General features: G+C 47.7%; 1 protein-coding gene across 1 annotated transcript in view; it reads left to right on the top strand.

Moving 5' to 3' along the window:
* Positions 1–17,924, top strand: part of Efcab6 (EF-hand calcium binding domain 6) — a 199,839-nt gene that overhangs the window by 13,515 nt on the left and 168,400 nt on the right. Inside the window, exon 3 of the mRNA XM_075963519.1 lies at positions 7,583–7,728. Coding sequence (XP_075819634.1) covers positions 7,583–7,728 — 146 coding nt within the window. The remainder of the gene's footprint in view (positions 1–7,582; positions 7,729–17,924) is intronic.

The raw sequence follows: 17,924 nt of genomic DNA, 5'->3' as shown, positions 1-17,924 counted from the left end.
TGGCAGCTCACAACTGTCTGAAAATCCAGATCCAGGGGATCTGACACCTTCACACCAATGCACATAAAATAAAGCTAAATAAACCATAAAAAAAAATTAAAAAAAAAGAAGTCTTAAAACATGGCTTCTAAGGATCAAACTCAGATTCTTATGTTTGCAAGGGCGTAATTTACCAATTGAATCATCTCCCTAGCACCGAATTCTGTTTCTGTATATACTTGGTTTTTAAAATATGCTTTTTGTGTATGAACATTTTGCTTGCATGTATGTAAATGCACCATGTGTGTGCAGTGCCTATGGAGGCCAGAAGAGGGTGATGGATTTCTTGAAACCTCTATGATATATATTTTTATTCTTAATGGATATGGCAATTTGTATAAGTTTATAGAATATTGTTTGACCTCTTTTATTTTTGGTGGTGCTGGGGATTGAATCTGCATGTATATGAATATGTATATGAATATGTACATGTTTGTGTATACATACACACACTAAGCAAGTGGTGTACCAGTGAGCTATGTTCTCAGCCTCAGTATGCCATCCGAATGCATGGATTTTGTGTAAGGAACAGATCAGGGGAGCTGGCATGCTGATCACTTGAAACACTCTTTGTTTCCTATTGTCTGGAACGTCCAGGAGTCTCTCTACCAGATGTTTTGAAATGATAATGCCAACTGAAGTTGCAGTGTTAGGGCTTCTTTCTATTCAGCTGCACCTGCTGGCCATCCCAGTCCACGTCCCACCTGCTCCCAGCCTCTTTGTTCCACTGTCTTCTCTTTGATAACTCAGTCTCCCATGACGCTTAGTCCCTACAGTCTACATTGGAGTTGTTAAAGAGGAAGGGGCCCCTTGCTCCTGAACTTTTGTGTATATGTGTTTGTGTATGGGTTCATGTATATAAATACATATGTAGAAGCCAAAGACAGTCTCTTTCCACCTTATTTTTTTGAGACAGGGTTCCTTATGGAACACAGAGTTTGCTAAGTCTATGAGATTGGCTGGCCAGAGGGCCCTAGAGAACCTCCCATCTCAACCTCAACCTGCCCTGCGCTGGGCTGGATAAAAGCCTGCCACCATGACCAGAGTATTTACATGGGTTCTTGGGGCTTGAACTTAGGTCTTTATGCTTGCATAGCAACCGCTTCACCAACTGTGCTACCTTCCCAGCCCTGTTACTGTTTAAACATGTCTTCTACCCCGACTTAGTTGGAAAGACACAGGAAGACAAGGAGGGTGTGTTTCATTCTGTCTCTAGACCGCAGCTGTGGCTTGCCTGTAGCTTTTGCTGAGTGAATACTCATTTGGAATGTGTTTACATCATGAATGTTTAGGGTGAATATCACATACAGTCTGTTTCCAGAGCCATTCCAATCAGTTCTTTGGAGCATCTCTGTGGCAGCTGCGGTTGGTAGGAAAGAGAGTTGGAAGTGCCCTGAACAGGTCATCCAGCCATTCCCCCCACTGGGTGTGTGTGTGGGGGAAGGGATGAAAGGGGTGATCCCCTGCTGGGCTCTCAGTGGCCTCAGGAGGAATTACTTTTCATAGGATGGTTCTCTCTTTCTTTCTTTCTCTCTCTCTCTCTCTCTCTCTCTCTCTCTCTCTCTCTCTCTCTCTCTCTCTCCTTCTCTCTCTCCCACGTTGCCTTCAGCTAAGTGTTTCCTGAATTGAATGACTTTATATTGAAGTAATAAAGGACACCTCAGGCAGTGGTTTTGGGTTGATTATCTCACTCCTCAGGTGGCACAGTAAGGCATGAGGCCAAAGCCTGGGCAAGCTGCGTTGTTATTAAGAAGGGGATTTATGGGGAAAATAAAAACCCAGGGGCCTGTGCAGCATGTGTGGCAAGGGCGGATGTTCTGCATGCCTGAGGAGACCCCGTGCTCCCAGCCCCTCCCCTCCTCGGTCTTCCAGGGACTTACTAATTCTGTAAAATCACAGGGCAGACTTGGTCATCAACTAACATGCAAACTTGTATAGCCAAGGATGACCCTGAATCTTTTATTTATTTTTTTGTTTATTTGTTTGTTTTTTTGAGACAGGATTTCTCTGTAGCTTTGAAGCCTGTCCTGTAAACTTGCTTTGTAGACTAGGCTGACCTCAAATTCACCTGTCTCTGCTTCCTGAGTGCTGGGATTAAAGGTGTGTGCCACCACCGCCCAGTGACTTTGAACTTCTTATCCTCTTGCCTCCACCTTCCCAGTGAGGAGATTATGGGTGTGCACCACTGCCATACTTAGTTTTGACAACTTGATATAGACCTAGATGTGGTCAGGAGGAGGGAATCTCAGTTGAGAAATTGATTCCATCAGATTGGCCCATGGCTAATTGATGTAGAAGGACCCCGTCCACTATGAGCAGGGCCACTGCAGCGCAGGTGGCCCTAGGCTGTGTAAAAAGGAGGCTGAGTGAGCCAGTGAGCAGCTCTCCTCCACGGCCTCTGCTGAGTTCCTGCCTCTAGTTTGACTTTTCTGGCTGATGGGCTACAAGCTGTGGGCTCCAATAAACCCTATTCTCCCCAAGTTGCTTTTACTAAGTGCTATATAACAGCAACAGAAAGAAAATGAGGACAGCCCCACAACTGGTTTTATATGGTGCTGGGGATTGAGCACAGGGCTTGGAGCATTCTAAACAAGTGCTCTGCCAATCAAACCACATCCTCAGAGCCTGACTGTCTTTACTGTCCCTCTTGGGACATCGCTACAGTATTAGATCTGAGAGGTCCAGTATTTTACTTATTCTGTTCATGGATCCCAGCCTTGTTAGAAGGGTGTTTAATAACTATGTGTTGACTCTGTTGAACACAGGCGCCATGCACTTCAGAATCTGTAGGATTCTGGAAGCTTATCTGTGATACTATGGTCCCCTGCTTTCAGTGCAGTCAACCAGTCAGTTCTTGGAGAGGAGCTCTGCTGGGGCTTTCAGGTACTGATGGGATAAGCCTCACACTGTGCTTTTAATGCAGATGGAGCACAAAGATCATGTGTAGAAGCTTGGTCCCTACTGTACCAGCATCACAGGTGATGGGACCCTTAAGAGTCCCAGCACTCGGGAGGCAGAGGCAGGCAGATCTTTGTGAGTCTGAGGCCAGAGTGGTCTACAGAGTGTGTTCCAGGACAGCCAGAGGTGTTACCCAGAGAAACCCTGTCTTGAAAAACAAAAGAGTGGGGGTTTAGTGCAGAGTGATCAGGAAGTGGGGGCTCTGTCTTTGGAGGGCTCAGTGATTGTGTGTGTGTGTGTGTGTGTGTACGTACATGTACACCTGCACAGATCAGAAGAGGGTGCCAGATCCCCTGGACTGCCACCACAGGCAGTTATGGTCTGGCTAATGCCAGTGCTGAGAACCAAACTGAAAAAGTAGCCTATGTTCTTAACCACCGAGCTGTCTCTTTAGACCAATGGCCATTTGTTTTTGAATACTTACATTTAATTTCAAACGGTTTGGCCCATCAGGACCCTCTGATAATTATGGTGCAAATCTGGACTTTGTCTCAAAAAAAAAATGAGGAAAACAGTTGCCAACCAAGCAGGTTCTTTTCCAGGTACATTACACAAGTGAACCAAAGTGCACGCCCACACAAAAGCGTGTATGTGGTTATCACAGCAACACGTGTACCAGGTCCCAAGAAGTGAGAGGGCTGTACCTCTGAGCCAGCTCCGGCCCTGGTTAGCGTTTATGTGCCAACCATCTTTACTTCGCAGGGTGACCCCACTTGGCTGTGCCGTTGCTCTAATCAAGTTGCTAGGTTTAGTTAGTTTGCGTTCCTGTGTCACACAGAGCATTGGCCTTTGACTGTGATTGCTGGTGCCATGGTCTGGTTTTTGTCAGGCCAGCTCTGGCTTTATAGATGTGTGGACAGGCGCTGGCCTCTGCTGCTGTCATTCTAGGCAAGCACTCTATCACCCAGTGCCGGGTGAGTCCTCCCTCTTCCTTTTCAGAAGCATTTGTGGCAGACTGACTTTTAATTATCCCTTGAGCATCTGGTAGAATCACTACTTAGTCCATCTGATCCTGGACTCTGTGTCAGGTTTTAAATACTGAGTCAGTCTCTTCGTTTGTCATCATGCGTCCTGGATTTCCTGATTCTTCCTTAGTCCCCCCCACCCCACCCCGTCTTCCTCAGAATGCTTCCGTTTTCTCTTGGTTTGTCCAATTGTACTATGTCCTTATTTCTGAAAGAAGGGTAGCAATGCTTGTCCCATTTCTAATTTTAAAGGGCATTTTCCATTTTTCCTTGCCCCCCCCATATTTATCAACTTTGCTAATATTTTCCAATAGTGACCTTCCTCCTCTGTGGCTTTTCTCTGCTGTTTTCAGACCCCAGCCTACAAATCTTCACATTTCCTTCCCTCTGCTTGCTTTGGTTTATTTCTCTTCCTTCCTTCCTTCCTTCCTTCCTTCCTTCCTTCCTTCCTTCCTTCCTTCGTTTTTTTATTTCCCAAGACAGGGTCTCTCTGTAGCTTTGGAGCCTGTCCCGGAACTAGTGGTTCTGTCATTGTTAACTGTGGGTCCTGTCCATCTGGTTGTGTGAGGTGCCTCAGTGTGTCAGGCTCTGCTCCTGGTGCCGTGGCTTCTTTCATGTTTGCGTCTCCTATAATTACTCTGGGTTTATTGGTATGATTTCTGACCTATGCAACTTTTCTATGTTTCTGAAAATGTTCCTCAAGAGCTTTTGCAAGAAAGTCTGCTGGTGATGAATTATCTGAATTTTCATGGGGCCAAGGAAGCCTTCTTTTCTCCCTTACTTTTATGCTAGATATAGGGTTTATCTTTTGTTTCTTTTAACATTTTTTTTTGTTGAAATTTTTTTTCACATAATATGATTTTTTTCTTTTTCTTTTTTTTTTCTTTTTTCTTTTTTTTTTTTTCGAGACAGGGTTTCTTTGTGGCTTTGGGGCCTGTCCTGAAACTTGTAGATCAGTCTGGCCTTGAACTCATAGAGATCTGCCTGCTTCTGCCTCCCGAGTGCTGGGATTAAAGGTGTGCGCCACCGCTGCCTGGCTAACAGGTAATATGTTTTCATAGAACTTTTCTTGATTGCCTAGATTCTGAAGGCAAGTATATATGGGCTATCCCTTCATTTTAATGTGTTAGTTTAGTCTGTGTGTGTAGTATATGCACATCATGGATGCCTGATACACATGAAGACCAGAAGAGGGTGTCAGATCCCTTAGAACTGGCATTAGAGGAGGTTATGATATATCTGATGTGGGTGCTTGAACCCAAACTCTTGTCTTCCTTATGTGTTCTTTTTTCTTTTCTTTTCTTTCTTTCTTTCTTTTTTTTTTTTTGGTTTTTTGAGACAGGGTTTCTCTGCGGCTTTGGAGCCTGTCCTGGAACTAGCTCTTGTAGACCAGGCTGGTCTCGAACTCACAGAGATTCGCCTGCCTCTGCCTCTTGAGTGCTGGGATTAAAGGCATGTGCCACCACTGCCCGGCTTTCCTTATGTGTTCTTAACAGTTGAACCATCTCTCTCTCCTACCCTGGACCATACTAAAGCATTTGTTGAAAACTCGGCATTTGAAATAATGCACGGGTAGAATCATGGCAGCCATGTTCTCACCCCTTTCTCTGTTCTCTTGTTTGTGTCTTTTACAGCTTGCTGGATTTTTCTAAACTCACTTTTAAGGTTGGCCTCTGTTCTGCATAGACCCCAAGTGGCTGGTTGATTAACTTCGTAGTCAGTGTCTAACTGGACATTTTCTCAGTTCTTGGGAACAGCAAGTTTTCCAAGTGTTCTGGGTGCTGCATGTGCTGGGACGTTCGTTCCTTCTCGCCCAGCCGGGCATGTGTAGCTCTGCCCAGCCCTCTCCCCCTGGCTCAGGACCATCAAGGGCGTCCCGAGGAGAGAGTTTGGGGCCTTCCCAAGAATGCACCTGGCTGTCGATGTGCACACAGAGCTTGTTACTTGGGTGGCCTGCTAGATTTCCAGGAAAACACAGGAACTTTCCAGAGCCTCAGCTTTCTCTTTAAGGTTTAGTTAACAAATTTTTGCCCCATTGCCTACTCATTCAGGAGGCTGTGATTTTTAATTATTTTAAATTACATTTATTTGTATGTGTGTGGGCATGTGTCATGGTATACATGTGAATATCAGAGGCCAACTGGTAGGAGTGCACTCTGTCTGTCTGTTTCTCTCTGTGCTCGCTCGCGCGCGTGCAAATGTATACACATGGGCGTGTCTGCGTTCATGCACATGTATGCACACAGAGTGCAAGTGCATGCATAGAGGTCAGAAGACAAATTTGTCGCAATCAGTTTTCTCTTTCCACCACAAGGGGCCTGGGGATCAAATCAGGTTTCAGACTTGCAGCAAGTGCCTTCACCCCCTGAGCCCTCTTGTCAGCCCTGACATCTGGCCCTTTTCATGACTACATGGTGCCAGATTGCTGTGAGGTTCACTTCCACAGTGCCCACCATGCTTGGAGGCTCTCAGGTGCTGTGTGGAGATGCTCAAAGTCCTCATGCCTGTTTTTGCTGCTGTCTTTGTTAACAGTGCTGTTCCTCTTGAGCACCCAGAGACTCGGAACCTTTTTTCTGTTTTGTTCTCTGAGACACGCTCACTCTCTGTTGCTTGCCTCTACCTCCCCAGTGCTGGGGTCACAGGCATCTACCACCACATCCAGCAAGAATCAGAACCTTTCCCCTCTTACTGCTGGCCCCAGAAATTAGCCAACAGTGCTAACACCACTCTGATTTAAAGAATTTCTCTGAGAATGTTATTCATGTATGCAATGTATTTGGGTCATATTCACACTTCTAGCTCTTCTTTTATCTGAGTCCAGTTAGTACTTCTAGGATATGTGTATGGGTGTGGTGCTACCTGTAGGAACGTGGGCAGCCTACCAGCACACTCCTGAAGATGGCTGACTCTCCCTCCCCCAGCAGCTACCAGCCCCCACCATCCCCCACCTGTAGGAACGTGGGCAGCCTACCAGCACACTCCTGAAGATGGCTGACTCTCCCTCCCCCAGCAGCCACCAGCCCCCACCAGCCCCCAGTAGTCCCTTTGCTAGGAGTGGGACCTCATGAGTCCTTCCTCCATCTGTGCTGGGTGTTGACTGGCTTGGACTGATAAACCACTGAAAATATACACTGAAATATATATATATATATATGTGTGTGTGTGTGTGTGTGTGTGTGTGTGTGTGTGTGTATAAGCATGTATATACATATACTGAAAGCCCACAGGTGCCAAGCCAGACTACTATACCCAGCAGAACTGTCTGTCATAATTGAAGGAGAAGGAAAAACCTCCTGATGAGAGCAGATTGAAGAAATGACCACCAAACCAGCACTGCAAAGGGTGCTGAGGTGGGAACACTCCAGACTTGAGAAGAGAGGCATAGCTAGGAGGCAGCAGGAAGAAACAACCAGGTTAGACCTGTGATTAAGCAGAGGAGGACCGAGAAAACAACACTTAAAAGGTTTTTTTCTCTGCTCTTCCCAAGTTCTTTGGATCTGCTGAAAACAATATAGGCATGACTTAGTGTTCCCCTTAAGGATGGTCAGACTGGAGCATCCCGGAAGTCAGCCATGTTTACATCATGAAGATGCTGGAATCTGTTCTGTTTCTTCTCGCAGGGATTTAATGCACAAAATGGAGGCCTTACCAGATTGGCATAGTCTGTACCCTACTACCCAGAAGATGTATTCCCGCCCCCACTCGTCGCCCATCAGAGTGCATTCAAGGACTGGCTGCCAAGATTTAGGTAGACCCTCTTCGTCAAGTGAGTACTCACAAGTGATTACAACCCTGTCCACAGATACCACTTACTGCTTGACATGGGCTCAGTTAAAGGCCTGCTGTGAGTCATGTTCTGATACCTTCCCTATATCCAGTATGGGGAAATGCAGGCATGGGCCCCTCAAGCCAGTGTCCTCAAAGTTATTCATAGTTTTAAAGCGAATGGTCAGGATTTGAACCCAGGCTGTGTGTTTCTGGACTCTGTCAGCTTAACGGTTGTGTTATTCAGTAAATGACAGTTGTACAAATTTGAGCAGGCCTGTCTCCCAGCAGTCTTAGGTTTGCAGAAGAATTGAACAGAAGGTACCAAATCTCCCCGTCTCGGTGTTCCATTATATAACCTTCTAATCTCATAGATTTGAGATTTACATCTAGATCAAGTTCATGTTTTTATGAAGGGCTTAAGGTCTATATCTCAATTTTCTCCCCATCCTCTTCATTCCCCTGAAATAGCCTACAACTTACTATATAGTTAAAGGTGTCATATATCCTGAGATAGCCTACAACTTACTGAATAGTCAAGGATGACCTTGAACTTATAATCCTCCTGCCACCACTTCTTAAGCCCTAGGATCATAGGCTTAAACCACCACACCAGATTTTTGTCGTGTTGGGGATGGAACCGAGGGCCTCACGCATGTTAGTCAAGCTCATATCCTGCCCTGCACTCATTGTCACATTGGCTGTCACTTGCTAAGACTGTCCCTTCCTCGTTGCATTTTACCTGTTGGATAGCCACCCGGAAGCCCATCACATGCTGCAGAAGTTTGCTATTCTCCCGCCCCCACTTCTGGTTGTGTCTGCATTTTGGAATTATGAGAAAGCAGCTACAAGTACATATTTTCAGAGTGGTCTTTTGTGAAGATAGGAGTCGTTAAGCCATTTGGATTCTTCATTTGGTTTAAAGGCGACAGAATTTGACTTAATATTTTCCAAAATTATGTATCTTTAGAGCGTCACTCATTTCCTCCTTAATACATTTGTCACTTACAAACATTTTTTGAGCACTGTTGATAGGTGCTGAGGACAGAGTTGGGTCTGCTGAAAGGCCAGCCCTGCAGGAATGCAGCCAGAGAGAAGGCAATGAGGCAAACTGAACACTGACACTGAGGTGTGCACACAGCAGCGAGGGCTCAAGAAGGAACTCTAAAGGATGCAGGATGGAGCTGGGGGAGGGAACCGTGCAGGACAAATGGGTGTGCCTATAAGCAGGGACAGGCACTGATCTCAGTGGACACATGCTTGTTGGTAGTTGGTGAGACTTTACTCCAATGGTCCTATGCGTCTACTAGTGAGCCTGGGGATACAGGCTTGACATCTGATGGCCACCTGTATACCCTAACTTGGGGTCTGTTGTTAAGGTAGTTTCTGATAAAAAAAAATGACAGTAAAATGTAGAGCTGTTCCAGCTCATAGCTTCATGTCTACAGAGCAATGCAAAGGGCGGTCCTAGTATACTTGACAAGCCTGACAGAGCAAAGGAGACTAGTGTGAAGGGGGCTACCCTCTCCCAGAGTTCTTAAACACTGCAGAAAGACCCCCCAGAAGCTGGTACACATCTTCTCCCCCAAAGAATATCACAGGCATTCATTGGTAAATTTCCCATTAGAATATCATCTTGTAAGATCTTGTGCACTAACAGAAGTAATTACATTTATGTATTTGCTTGTTTTTCAAGGCAGGATTTCTCTATGTAGCCTTGGCTGTCCTGGAACTTGCTTTGTAGACCAGGCTGACCTCAAACTCGCAGATCAGCCTGCCTCTGCCTCCTCAGTGCTGGGATTAGAGGCATGCGCCATCACTGCCCAGTTTATATTTATGTTTTAATTACATTTCTTTTTTTAAAGTGTGTATGTGTGCTCATAATGTGAGTGCCTGCGCACATACAGGTGTGACAACTTTGGATGTTGGTCCTTGCCTTTCACCTTATTTGAGGCAGGGTCCTTCTTCCCTGCTGCACAGGCCAGGCTAGCTGGGCTGCAAGTGTTTTAGGATTGTGTCTCCGTGTCCTGTCTTAGTGTCATGGGCATGCTGGGGTTATTGGTATCTGCCCCTGCCTTCAGTGTCACATGGGTTTTGGGCGCCAAACTCTGGTCATGATGTTTGTGTGGCAAGCTTTGTCCACAGAGCCATTGGTCTCCTAAGCCCCTAATGACATTTGCTCAATAGTGATTTAAATTCCCACTCTTGGGGCTGGAGAGATGGCTCAGAGGTTAAGGGCACTGATTGCTCTTCCTGAGGTCCTGAGTTCAATTCCCAGCAACCACATGGTGGCTCACAACCATCTGTAATGAGATCTGGTGCCCTCTTCTGGCAAGTAGGCATACATGCAGACAGAACACTGTATATATAATAAATAAAAATCTTTAAAAAAAATAAATAAATTCCCACTCTCAGGTTTACCTGCTGTGCGTTTTTGCCTTGTGAGTTGTCTGTTCTTTCAGTTGCCCGTTTCCATACAGTGGATTGATCTTTATTACTAGTAGGTATAAGTTTCATTTGCATGGACCTGTGTCCCTCGATCTGTTTTTGCCTCAAGTGTGTTTCTTCTTTATCATTTGCTTTTCATGTTGGCCAGTTACATTAAAATATTTATGGAAGTGTTTTGTCTTTTTAAAAGTTATTTCTGGGGCTGGAGAGATGGATCAACTGTTAAGAGCACTTGGGTTTGGTTCCCAGCTCCCACATGACAGCTCACAACCGTGGTAACTACAGGGGATACAATGCCTTCTTCTAACCTCCACAGGCACCAGGCATCCATACGGTACACATATACACAGGCAAAATGCTCACACACATAAAATAAGATGAATGAATCTAAATTCTTTCTATAGCTATGTCTACAGGAGTGGGGAGACTGCTCAGTTGGTAAAGTGCCTCTGAGCAGGTGTGAGGGCCAGGAATTTGGTCCCCGCAACCCAGTGAAAAAGCCAGGCACCATGGTGTTTGCCTGGAATCTAAGCACAAGGGAGGCAGAAACAGATAGATCCCTGGAGACCAATGACCAGTCAGCCAGCCTTGTTCAGTTGCTGAGCTCCAGGCCAAGTGTGAGCCCCTGCTTCAAAAACTAGAGCGGAAAGTGATAGAGAAGGATGCTTGAGTTGGCTTCTGGCCTCCACACACAGGTATATACATGTGCCAAAGCACCTGAGTACGTGTGTAAAAGTACCCGCACAATTCGCTTATTACGCACGTGTGTCTGGCATCACCACTCTCCTCTCCAGTGCACACCATCGCCTGCTCAGCACTGTTGCCCATGTTGTCCATGAATGCACGTGGATTTGGAGATGTAGCTCAGTAACTTGTACAAGCAGATAATACCAAATAAGTATAATTGCCACAATGTACCCTTTTTCTTTTAAAAATGGTTTTAGCTGGGGCTGGAGCAATGACTCAGCCATTAAGAGCACTTGCGGAGGACTTGAATTCTACTTCCAGCACCACATCAAGTAGCTCATAATGGCTTGCAACTCCAGCTCCGGGGAATCTGGTGCCTTCTTTTGGCCTTTGCGGGCACTACACACAGGTGGCACATAAGCATTCACACACACACACACACACACACACACACACACACACACACACACACACACCAGATGAAAATAGTAAGTTAAAAGTTGATCTTTTTTTTCATCTTCACACTCGCTGGTTCCTTCATTCCACGTAGTCTGCAGCTAAGCCAAGCTCATGAGCTGCCAGCTGGGTCTCCAGGGGTCATCTCCTGCATTGCAGCCCTCCTGTATTGAGGTCGTGGTGGCAAGGTAGGATGTTCAGCTCTACCAACAGCTTCTGCATGCTCTGGGACATCCTCTGACTCCTTTGCTGTCTTAGGGTTTCTATTGCTGTGACGAGACACCATGAACACGGCAACTCTTATAAAGGAAAACTGTTTAATCGTGGTAGCTCGCTCACAGTTCAGAGGTAAAGTCCATTCTCATCAGGGTGTGAAGCAAGGCAGCGTGCAAGCAGACATGGTGCTGGAGACAGTGCTGAGAGTCCTACACCTACTTGCTGGCAACAGGAAGTGGTCTGAACACTGGGTGTGGTTTGAGCATAGATGAGACCTCAAAATCCACCTCCACAGTGACACACTTCCTCCAACAAGGCCACACCCACTCCAAAAAAGCTACACCTTCTACTAGTGCTATTCCTTATTGGGGGGCATTTTCTTCCAAACCACCACAGTTGCCTTGCCTTGAACCTGCAGCAGGCCCCTGATAGTCCATGGCCAGAGACTCCATGTGTTCCATACGGATTTACCTTGCTTCTGCCCCCCTGTAGCCTTGGGAGAATAGCTGCCTGAGCTGGGGGAGACCTAAAGTGCTAGGGTGCTATTACATAGCTCTCTGTCTCCTGCCCAGTTGTTCCTCACATGTAGTTGATCAAGGCCCCAGGATTATTGTCTGTCTACTCCTACATGTGGCTACTGAACATGGGTTGTTTTCTTTTCAGGCTGTCTATGCTGTGTCTGTTCCCTCCTCTCTGCAGAGAGAAGGCACTGTCTTTCTGGGCTATTGAGGACCAGCTAGTCCTTGGTGATATCTGGTTTCTGTTGCATCTTTCAGTCTTGGCTTTGTCTGAAACTGTGCATCTTCTTAACTCCTCTTGCTTTCTGTCGTGATAGGGCTGGAGGGGCAGTCTGCTCTCTGCTGTCACTCTCCAGTCCCTAAACCAGCAATGGAAAGCTCGTCCAGCGTCAGTTGGTTCTTCCTGCAGCAGTTGAGGAGGTTTGGGTCTGATGGGCCGCATCAGGCTTGTGACTGAGGTGCTGCATTGGGCTTGTGTCTGAGGGGCTGCATCGGGCTTGTGTCTGAGGTGCTGCATCGGGCTTGTGACTGAGGGGTCGCATTGGGCTTGTGACTAAGGTGCCGCATCAGGCTTGTGTCTGAGGTGCTGCATCGGGCTTGTGAAACCAAAAGCTGCTCTCAAGTGAATTCCACACAGTTCCCAGTTAATGCTGTCTGCTGCCTTTAAATCACAATTCTGAGTGCCAAGTTGGGGCTTCTTGGAAAGCAATTAAAAAATACACGAAGCCTGAGAAGAGATCCCAGAGTGGAAGTGTGAATGCGAAGAGGGTCCCCTATGACACCCGGCGGGCCAAGGAATTGCTGCACACTCTAGCTGATTCCCACCACACAGCTCCTCTGTGGGAACCAGCTGCTGCCGACACTCTCAGCGGCTGGAAGAGGAGACGGGAGTGTGGAAAGACTCCTGCCTTCCTGAGAATCCTTGGGGGTCTGATAGCAAGTTCTGGAGCCTTCCTCTGCCTTCAGGCTCTGTGTTCGTTCCCCTCTCTACTGGGTCTCCCCTGGTTCTATGTCCTGGAATGCCACACGTAAGCAAGCAATTTGTACCCTGTTCCACGCTGATTTCCCCACTAGGCTCCAGGGAACATATCCGCTGCTTGGCTGGCTTTCTGTTTGCACCTTGGTTGCAGACACCTTACACAAGCTCCACAAGGTTCCTTGCCCCAGTGGCACCATCGTTGGCCTAGAACCTCACATTGAACATGAAGGCAGGGTCCTAATTTGCTTCTTCAGACTCTGCCTGTCCCCAGGCCACACAGTCTGCACGAGTCAGCAGACCATGTCTTCATTTGCCAGTCCGTGGTCCACATCCAAGGTGGTACCAGGGTCGAGCCACACCCAGTTCCCAATGGGCTTGATGCATGGCGTCTTTGATCCTCTTCTCTTGTTTCTTGTCCCTGGAGTCCATTCTCTGCAGTGGCCAGTATGAGATATTGCTGTTGCTTCCCTCATCATCTCTGGGCCTTCTTCTTGCATTTTAAGAAAACATTGGGTCAGATGGTGGTGGCTCACTCCTTTAATCCCAGCACTTGGGAGGCAGAGGCAGGTGGATCTTTGAGTTCGAGGCCAGCCTGGTCTACATGACAATTAGGGTAGTTACACAGAGAAACCCTGTCTCAAAACTAAACCCAAGTAAAACAAAACCCTGATCCTTTGTCCAGGTGCTTAAAGCTGACATGCAGGTATCCTCCCCTTCCCAGCCACCCTGGTTTCTGTTCCCTTAGACAGACTCAGGTTGCTCCTACATAGAGCTCTTACAGAGCTGCTGTGGTCCATTTTTGGAATGTAGTCACCTCTGCTAGCCAGCTGGCTGCCTTGTTTCTGACATTCTGATCTTGGTTCCCAAGCTTCCTGGGGAGGGATCCTGGACTGCCAGGCTAGACTAGGCCATGGTGCCACCTTCCTACACCCTGCTGATCTCTTGCCATCCTTGCTACACTCACTACCATCTGTCATCACCCTGTGACATACTGGCTGCCTGCCCCTTGTCTGTCTTGTCCCCTCCAGATGGTAGGCAGATCCTGTCGCCTACTTCAGTGTTCTTGGCACTGGGAACAAGGACTGCCAGTGATAGGTGTCTGGTCAGTTGCTCTGGAACGGTAAATCCCATTTCCACAAAATTGGGGTTTCCCACATAACCCTCCTTACCTCCCAATCTCCCTATGCTTCCTATGATACAGGCTTCTGGCTCCCACATGCCTTGCCCTACCCCAAGCTCTCTGATCTCCTTATTATAGATTTGGTCTTCAAGAGGGCATGCACACATTAGACACTCCACACTGGACTCAGGAATTCTCTCTGTAGCCTGTCTTTCACTGACCCAGGTGTAGTTTGCAGGGGATAAAGCCCCCAACACAGTATCTTTAAAGACAGTTACACCTCACCCATGGTGCCACTGGTCTCAGACACAGGTGTGGCCGATGCAGTACACAAGCAGGGGGTGGAGAAAACTCCTTCCCATTCTTGATGGGAGGAGCCATAATGTGACTGTGGTGGTTAGTTTGTTAACCTGACACAGTCGGAAATCTCCTGGGTTGGGGGCGTGGCTTCAGAGGAGCTGTCTGGATTGGTTGGCCTGTGGACATGCCGTTAGGGATTTTCTTAATGGGACCACTGGAAGACCCACGCTGAATGTGGACAGCATCATTTCAAGGGTGAGGCCCTGGGCTGCCTGTAAAGGGGAGGGAGCTGAATACAGCATGGGCATCAATCTGTTGCTGCCTGCTCTTGACTGTGGATGGGTGTGACCATGGATGTGAGCCTCTGCTGCCTTGACTTCCCTGGGCAACAACCGTGACCTGGAATGGCGGGACAAATAAGCCTTCTCTCCCTTAAGTTGCTTTCTCAGGGTGTTTTATCAGAGCCATAGGAAAAGAAGCCAAGAAGGGCGGCAGTGTGATCAAAGACTGCACGGGGAGGGCTCCCTCTGGCCATCTTGGAAACTTCTGACTCTTTCTCTGTGGAGACCATGGCCACCCTGTCAGGCTGTGGGCTTCACTGTCTTCCCACTTCCTATGACACATCAAATCAAACATTCTATCATCTCTGTTTTTTAAAAAAATTCCCACTTTGCCCACACCACTCTGTGACCTTTATGTTGTGGGGCGCTCCGTAAGCATGCCCCTGAGCCGCTGGGATGGCCTGACCTGTCTCCACACTCCAGCCTCCTCCCTGTGGTAAGAGAGGGATGTGAGGGTAAGAGAGGGACTTTGGGTTCTCTCTGTTGATGGAAATGTCATGGTGGCATCCCATAACCAGAGCATGAGGCCCAAGGTCTGGACCATTCATGGTTCTTGGCCATGCTGCCTCCTCCACTGGACTCCTCTTTGTTCCCATAGCACCCACTCCTCCTTCATCCCTACTCCTTCTCCTCCTCAGGGACGACCAGTTACAGCACTGTGACCACAGGACCTGGTAGAAACAAAGGAGAAGAAGGCTTTCAGGCTCACGGTGGCAGGGGGTTTCAGTCCGTTGTGGTGGAACAGCTCAGTTCACCAGTGTTTGGTGGATGTTGTTCACATAACAGTGGACCAGGAAAGAGAGAGAGAAAGACTGACAGACAGACAGACAGACACACACACACACACACAGAGAGAGAGAGAGAGAGAGAGAGAGAGAACACCATGGCTGGATATAACCTTCAAAGCCCACCCCCCCCCCCAGTGACCTGTTTATAGCAGATAGCAAATAGGTCCTACTTCTTAAAGGTTCCATAGCCTCTCTTAACAGTGCCCCCACTTTCTATTAGAAAGCTACCCTGTCACTCCAAAGCAGCCCCCTTATTTTTAGGTCTTCAGTGGAGCTTGTCTTTGTTCCTTACTGCCCATTCTGGTCTCTACCTACCTTCCTGGAGAAGTTGTAGGCATTGGGAGTGAGAGGCAGCCCAGGCTCCTCTTGGGGACTTGCACAGCCCAGGGATGTGACAGAGAGGACTTGCCCATGGCCTAACCCTAGGTAAGAGTGGAGCAGACATCCGTCACAGCATGGCTGGGAGCCCATGTCGTCCCCCGTCCCACCATTGACAAAAGGTGGCTCAGGCAGCTTACACTGTGACCCAGGAGAGCCCGGAGAATGATTCCAGCTGTCGCTGAGGTGCCCTCTGAATTCCTGATCTGGCTGAGGCCACCTGAGGTGAAAGCCTTCACTCTTGGCTGATAAGAAATGCCTATTCTGCAGGGTGGATGGTGCAGGCCTTTAATCCTAGCATTTGTGAGGCAGAGGCAGACAGATCTCTGTGAGTTCAAGGCCAGCCTGGTCTACAAGAGTTAGTTCCAGGACTCTGTCTTGAAAAAACAAAACAAACAAACAAAAAAGCCTATTCTAAGAGAGGTATCTAGAGTCTGAGCTCCCTGACTACCCTCATGAAAATAAAAGACAAGACCTTGATGAAGCTTGAACACACTGGAATCTGCTGTCATAAATGCAAGGGACTCGCCAGGCCGCTGTCCTCAGCTTCCTCTTTGCTCAGCCAGCTACGGAATATCAAACAGAGCACCCAGTGCTTACACACTGGCTCTGATGGGTGCCCCCGGGTTCATTGAATTATTACATTTCTCTCTGCAGTTGTTTCTGTCTACAGTAGAAGTCAGGGAGGCCTAGTAGTCCATTACCTTTCACGGGTGACCTCTGAGGCCTGCAACATCCTCCTGCCCACAGGAAGTTGAAGGCCCTGACACTTATCCAGAGCATGGGGAACATTTTCATGCCACCTTTCCACACCCAGGCTGTTCCACACCCAGACCTCCCCAGTCTTGAAAAGGAAAAGTATCCCCATCAATCAAAGATTTCCCCCCAAACTGTCGCGGTCATATAAGGCAAATAGGATGTTGTAAAGGTTGACTTTGGAGCTGAGCAGATGGCGCATGAATAAGGTGCTTGCCAAGCAAACCTGAGAATTTGAGTTCAGATTCCTGAAACCAACCCACCAACAGTGATGGTGCAGGCCTTGCTCGGGAGGGAGAGACAGGGGGAGGGTCCCTGGGTTTGCTGACCCCTTAGCGCTCATTTTTTTGTGCTTTTAAAATAAACACTTTATTATTATTTCCCTCCCTCCTTCCCTTCTTCCCTCCCTCCCTCCCTCCCTCCCTCCCTCCCTCCCTCCCTCCCTCCCTTCTACAGAGTTTCTGTGTGTAACCATCCTGGCTGACCTGGAACTAGCTCTGTAGACCAGGCTGGCCTCGAACTCACAGAGATCTACCTGCCTCTGCCTCCCAAATGCTGGGATTAAAGACATGCACCACCACTACCTGGTAGCTCTAGGTTTAATGAGAGGCCACGTCTCAAAAATAAGGTGGAGCAGATAATGAAGTCACCCCGTGTTGGCTTCTGGCCTCCACAACTGCATGTCCTTTCATGAGCACTCACATGAACATGTGTGTATTCACACACACAATAAAGCTTCACTGAGGACTGTTGAGGTGGTTCAGCAGGTAAAGGCACTTTGCTGTCAAGCTTGGTGACTTGCGTTTGGTAAATGGGACCCACATGGTGGAAAGAGAGAACCCCCTCCCCCATGCTGTCCTCTGATCTCTGCATGCATGCTATGGCAATCCTTCAGCCACATACATAAGAATACACACACACATGCACACACACATGAACGCAATAATTGTAAAAGTAAAGATTGATCTATAAGATACATTTCTTCCACTCCTCAAGAATTCTTCTCATATCCCATGTCCTTGTGGGCAAGAGCACCTTTGCTTCTTTCCCTTATGGGTGTGATCCTGGGCTAACCAACTTGCAGAGGTGAAAACGCGGCTGTCCTTGCTGAGGCATTAGCTGAGCAGAGACATGAAAATGAGAGAGGAAGCTGAGCTCTGCAGTCTGTTGCATCCTGGTCTAAGCACGCTCACTAGATGTTTCTGTCTCA

The sequence above is a fragment of the Microtus pennsylvanicus genome, chromosome 2 (genome assembly GCF_037038515.1).
Source record: "Microtus pennsylvanicus isolate mMicPen1 chromosome 2, mMicPen1.hap1, whole genome shotgun sequence".
Taxonomy (NCBI): Eukaryota; Metazoa; Chordata; class Mammalia; order Rodentia; family Cricetidae; genus Microtus; species Microtus pennsylvanicus.
Note: the sequence above shows the minus strand (reverse complement) of the source record. Positions and strands in the feature narration are given on the sequence as shown.